Source organism: Gymnodraco acuticeps, unplaced genomic scaffold (assembly GCF_902827175.1).
Source record: "Gymnodraco acuticeps unplaced genomic scaffold, fGymAcu1.1, whole genome shotgun sequence".
NCBI lineage: Eukaryota > Metazoa > Chordata > Actinopteri > Perciformes > Bathydraconidae > Gymnodraco > Gymnodraco acuticeps.
Genome location: NW_022990673.1, coordinates 557629 through 563663, shown reverse-complemented (window position 1 = coordinate 563663; position 6035 = coordinate 557629). Strand labels below are relative to the sequence as shown.

Here is a 6035-nt window from a genome sequence, read left to right as displayed (position 1 = left end):
AGGCTGTGCTCAAAGTTCATCGAGATAGTGGACCATACAGGCAACAGACACACCTACTTTACTCGGTAAACAAGATATCTGTCATAGTATAAATTATTGCACCTAATGTCACATTATTAAAGTGTTAGCACGCCTTAATAATTTGATGGTAATAACTCATGAGCAAACATATCTGCTAAGCAATAAATAAAGTGAAGCCAAATGATAAAGTGCAGTGGGTAAAAGGCATCTAACTAATTCATTGTGCAGTTGCATGTAAATGAGTAACTACCAGCAGGAACAGGTGCATGCAGACAGTACATAACCAGGTCACTAGGGGAGTAGTGTCTGTTTTGGGTTTTATACATTAATTCGCTTAGTCAACATATTAAACGTAGTTTATCTTCTATTAGCAAGGTGTCAATGTAATATTTTGGTTTGCTTAAAATTGCTATTGTGATGCCTCATTAGGCATTTTATTGCTGCACATTTAACCATCAACAGTGTGTTTTTAGTTTATAAAAATGGATGGTAACGCTTTTGGAACGCTAAAATGTCTTGTTTAGGGTTTGGTTGTACCCAGCTCCACCCTCGTGTTAATTCTAGTTCCAAAAATCAAGATTGCGATGGCTGTAACAATAATAATAATAATAACAATAATAATAATTTGACACAAATAAAAACTCCGGAGAGCCAATGGTCCTGGAGAATAATTTGGAGGATTCCTGTGTTTGACGAACTCTCCTATAATGATAACAAAATACAAGTAAACAGGAAATCCCCCTTGAGGTCAAAACCCAACAAAAATAGTGTAAATAGAGTCAAGCCTAAATATAGAGTGCAGTTGGGATTGTAACGACTGAATGAACACAAGTGGAGGACTCAATAGCACGACTCAGAGACAGAGGATTAGGATGCAAAACATTTCTTTATATCCAAGGTTCGGTACACGGGAGATCAGTCAATGAGGCTAACAAAACAGACGAGGAGTAGACAAGGACCGGGTCAGGACACGAAGCTGGGTCAGGTACACGTGGAATCAGATACTAAGAAAAACACTGCTGGAACGCTAGGAATGACTAAGACGAACTGGCACTGAAGGGAATGTGGATGCAGACTAAGTAGACAGAGGGAGAGATGATAATGGGGCACAGGTGAGGCTAATTAGGGAAGGGAAGCAGGTGGAGTTCAATAAAGGGCAGGAAAGCTGAGACTGAAATGAGAGAGACAACAATGAAAACAGGAACAATAACAAAAGCATCAACATGCTGGCTAAGCCCTTACAGGGATAAAGGTCTTCTTACTGATCGACTATACAGTTGAATGTAAATGAGTGGAAATAGGTTCCAACATTCCTCTACACAATTTAAGACTTGTAGACTGAAAGCAGACCATCAGAGAAAGTGTTGTCTCAGATAAATGTACTGTTCTATACTGTACTGTGTTGAATTGAATCATCGCATTGGGCAGATAAGACTCTTTGAGTTCAAATGAATTCAGATAAAGATCTGATTTCAAAAGAAAAATGTCAATGGATTCCTGAAAGTTTGTCAATGATTCTAAAGATAAGGAGATACGTTACACTTCTTACAATATTTATTTTTTATTATATAACAAACCGGCTTTGGGTCAAGTTATTTAAGTTGACCCCACACAACCATTTCCAACAAAATCCTGACTTCTCTTAATGTTTTAAAACTATGTAAAAGGCAAACTCTTGGGTACAACTAAAATCCTTTATTGAACAGAATAAAACATTTTACAGATTTTTAAGTATAATTTCACAAGTGTATGTATACCAAATTAAAAGCATGTTAATGTATAGGCATTTATTTAGAAATGTTATCTTACTCAAGTTGGCATGTGAGTGAGGTTTAAAGTTTTGTGTATAGGTTCTATGATTTATTTTTGTCAAGGAAAATATTTGCAATATTGTATTGCATAACGTCATGCAACACTTAATAGACAGGTCATCATGAATGTCATATTGTAATGACCATGTCGTTAAATCATTTAAGTTCAAGTAGATAAAAAGCTTGTCAGTGTAGTGATAAATCAAAACTGTATCAAGCAAGTATTGTGAAACAGTAGATTGTTAGTTAATTAGTTAAAAGATCTTCATGCTAAGTGAAAATAATACTAGCAAACCTAGCATGTGTCATTTCACTGTTACATTTGTAGAGGAAACTTCTGTGTAGCTATGCAGTGGGAGTCACCGACTCAGGAAGGAGACACGGTAGGAGCAGTAGCTTTGATGTCAAACACTGGTGGTTTATTTGGAGTTAACGGCCGGAGGATTCACATCACAAGTCCAAGAGTCAGAGGTTCTGACTTCACGGTAGAGTTGCCACGTCAATTCTGGCGAGCCTCTCTCTTGCCAGCCCATCTAACTGGTTTCGCAGAGAGTAAACAACATATTTGAGAAGATAGCCTAAACAGTGTGGGAACACTGAGTCACTTGCGTCGGACACTTATGACCTCGAAGATTTCACCTTGGAGTCCACAAATACAGAGAAGGAAGTGTCCCAGTGTACCCACAACACAGACCATCTGTGACCCAGTATTGACCGGTCACAGAATGGGAACAATAACATTATTGGCTAAGCAGCCTGTGTCCTTAAAGGAGGTAAACAGACATCAAGGGTTGGTCCTGTATGTCACATCTTGGCGTCTATGACAATTATTTCCATAACAACATTAGCAATCTGTTGGACTTAAGACTGTTTTGTGATCCTGAGGTGGAATAGGAGCAAATCAGCGAGGCACAGCTAGCATCCTGAACTGCTGGGGGGAATTGGTGAAACCCAGCACACCGTCCAAGCTGGGCATCTCTCCAGGCACAGGGGAGATGGTGAAGTGCTGGAGGAGAACTGTGAACATAAGGAACAGCTCCATTCTGGCCAGGTGCTCCCCTAAACACACACGTTTACCTGTCGGGAAACAATAGGCAACAGCTTTTAAACTCCAATCTTGATAGCAGGAAATATGTTGGTAGAAATTTGTCTGTAAGCTAGTGGAGGAATATCAAGCAAACCTGCTGAAAACGGTAAGAAGGCGTCTCTTCTGCGAAATTTCCCCTCCGAATCCAAGAAATGCTCCGGATTGAAGGTATCCGGAGTTTCCCACTCATTCTTATCAAACAGCACAGTCGCAAGGATTGTAGTAATAGTTGTTCCCTGGATAAATAAGCATGAAATGTCACGTTGTGTAAAAATAATGGACAAAATTCAACCTATAATATATGGGCGAGTCTGGTAAATAGTTCTTTACTTTGGGTATTGAGTATCCTCCCAGTGTAGCGTCTTTACTGGCCATTTTTGGGAATCCAAGGGGAATGATATTTGCCATCCTTTGAACTTCATGGATGACAGCTTCAGTGTAAGGCATGTTGGGCTTGTCGGCCATGGTGGGCTGACGAGACTGTCCGATCACTGAGTCTATCTCTGCCTGGACTTTCTCTGAGTAAGGAGGCAGAGTCTTTAGAAATGATAACCTTAAACAGCACTAAAAAACTCTGTAATCTCTGTGAGAATACTCTAAATGCCAATGTGATTCAGACAGATACTAACCCTGTATCTCTGGATAGTGCATCATGTACATCAGGGCCCAGCGTAAAGTGGTGGCTGACGTTTCTGTACCGGCCTCTATCAGGTCCAGGGTGCAAACCAGCAGGGTTTCAATGTTGAAGCCAGCCTGGGGATCCTCCTTTTTCTGGCAAAGTGTCAACAACATTACATTGATGTTATTACACGGCTTGTGAATACTCAAATCTGAATACTAAAGAACGCTCTAAACTAAGGATGATGTGCAGTCCTATCAATCCTCAGAAAGAAGTCTGGCCAATTTAATTTCAGCTGTTGCCAAAAAACAGATTTGTCTTCTGTCTGATATCAGAAAAAATTGTGGAATACTTTTTTATATTCATGTTTATGTAATACTGTATCATACTATACTAAATATGTGCAAATATCTTACCTTCTCCATCTCTCCCAGGTAAACATCGATAAAATCACGAGGGTCCTCTGGGTTCCACTCTTCCTGGTGCTTCACTACTTCTGATCTCAGGAAAGCCAAGATCTCCGTGTAGTTCTTTAACACAGTCTGGTGAGGTCCTGGCAGGTACTTCAGCACACCAGGGAAGGCATCATACAGCTGTTGATGGGACAAACTCTCAGATTAGTTATAGGCCCACAGCACAGTTTAGTTAAAGTAGATGAGAAATTACCTGAGTCTGAGGTAAGCCAGCTAACCTAATAGCCTCATTGTCCAAGTCCAGAATCCTGCGGAAGCTTTGATCGCTGTACTCAAAGCGATGTCCGAAGAGCACGGAGGAGATGATGTTACACACTCCATTCGTTATGATGTAATGGGGGTTAAATGGCCTTCCTGGGAATATGTTGAATTAAAGTAATGATATATCATGTTAGGATATAAAATCACTCTACATAGCAATCTCTACTTGCCTTGTTCCTCTTTGAAAGCTTCACAGATGTAGGTGTTTTCCACCTCAATGTATTTTTCCAGGGACTTCTGGCCCTCTCCAAAGTAACGCAGGTGAGTGTTGGCAAACTTCCTTTGCTTTTTCCACAAGTACCCATTGCTCAAAGCTATACCTGTGGGACAGTTGTAGCAAATTAACAAAGCAAACAGGCAATTCACTGCCTTTACAGATTTTAGATATCACTTCTGAGCACCTTTCTTGAAAATAAACGCTTTCTTTCACTCCCTAATCTGGTGTTGTGCAGTGTTGTTGTTGCACAGAGGGGAGAGTCTATTCTGCATGGACCACAGACTTTGTCCCATGTGAGTTGGCTTACTGGGCTATGACTTTTGGTTAAATATTTTGATACTGGGTGCTATATAAATAAACTTGCCTTGCCTTGCCTTGCCTAAAGAGATTAAGTTCTGCCCTGGAGAAGGCAAACCACTACTGCAATAATTTTGCGTGCTATTAAATATTCAGGTTTTCTCACTCTCGTTCAGGTATACTCACCAATCCCCTTAAAGACAGCATGGAAAAGAGGTAAAATAGGTCTATCAATAAAGCTGTCCAGCTGGATAACAAGAGCCTCTTTGACCATCTTGTACCCGGAAACAAACACCATCCTCTGGCTGCCTATCCTCAAGCTGAACACTGGACCATACTCCTGAGAGAGCTGCATTCAAAAACAAATGCATTTTTTTAGTTGCAAGCTTTTATTGTTTATTTATTGTTATTTCCAGCCCATAGTGTTGCAAATGCTTATTTATGAAAGGCACGTTGCCTGTAGGATATTAAAGATCAACTTTTGTCCTCTAATTTGTTCACCTTACCTTCTCCATTGCTTTGAAGTCAAATCCTATCAAGATATTTCCTAGAAAAGGCGCAGCCCAGGGTCCAGGGGGAAAGCTGTTTGGTCTCCAGTTTCTGATCACATCTGTCAGGAGTAACACTATAAAACTGATGAACAGCCAACTAGTGAAGTCCATACACTCAAAAAGGGCTTCAAAAATCATGATGCAAATATTTAAATGGACCCTCTGTAAACTCAGTTTGCTCCTGCAGGCATGATCCGTCTCATGTTATTTGGCTGCGGGTTGTAGGCAGAGGGGAAAAAAGTCCCAACACGGAAATGTTACGTAACACTGAGTGTCTCTCTGGACATCTGAGTGAAAAACAAGTTGGAGTTTAAACTCTTCCAGCGGGAGGATTGTGTTTGCACTGTGTGTTGTGGACAAAAGGGGGACTTTTAATAGTTTGGGCGAAAACTAAAAGGTAGCATGGGGTACAGGAATTCGTTTTGGTTTCAAGACCCTGGTTCGCGGAGGATACCATAAAAGTTCTAGAAAGACAAGGTAAACTTAACTATGTGCATTTAAAAACAAGAGGATAGTTTCAGCGAAAACTAAAAGGTACATGGGGTCAGATTAGCATGAAACACTTGAAATAACTAAAGGACAAGTTAAACAAGAAAGTAGAAAGAAAGGGAGGTGATAGAAAACTATTTCTGCAAAAAAGGTTAGCAATGATTGAGAGTCAGACCTAAACATTTCAGATGTGTGTATCTCACACTGCA

At 40.2% G+C, this 6035-nt stretch overlaps 1 protein-coding gene across 1 annotated transcript; it reads right to left on the bottom strand.

Moving 5' to 3' along the window:
• Positions 1-1566: 1566 nt before the first annotated feature.
• Positions 1567-5613, bottom strand: LOC117555119 (cytochrome P450 2J2-like). Its single transcript, XM_034229850.1, has 9 exons — positions 5293-5613; positions 4973-5135; positions 4443-4592; positions 4205-4365; positions 3955-4131; positions 3549-3690; positions 3250-3437; positions 3014-3155; positions 1567-2909 (listed from the first exon to the last, which is right to left on the bottom strand). The coding sequence occupies exons 1-9, from the start codon at positions 5473-5475 to the stop codon at positions 2734-2736; spliced, it is 1482 nt and encodes a 493-aa protein (XP_034085741.1). The 5' UTR covers positions 5476-5613; the 3' UTR covers positions 1567-2733.
• Between the last annotated feature and the right edge of the window lie 422 nt (positions 5614-6035).

Coding starts and splice junctions, on each gene's coding strand:
- LOC117555119 (XM_034229850.1), bottom strand. CDS start 5,475: ATGATTTTTGAAGCCCTTTTTGAGTGTATGGACTTCACTAGTTGGCTG. Junction 3,691..3,954: donor ACCTGGGAGAGATGGAGAAG/GTAAGATATTTG, acceptor ACACTTTGCCAG/AAAAAGGAGGATCCCCAGGC. Junction 2,910..3,013: donor CTTCTTACCGTTTTCAGCAG/GTTTGCTTGATA, acceptor GTTTCCCGACAG/GTAAACGTGTGTGTTTAGGG.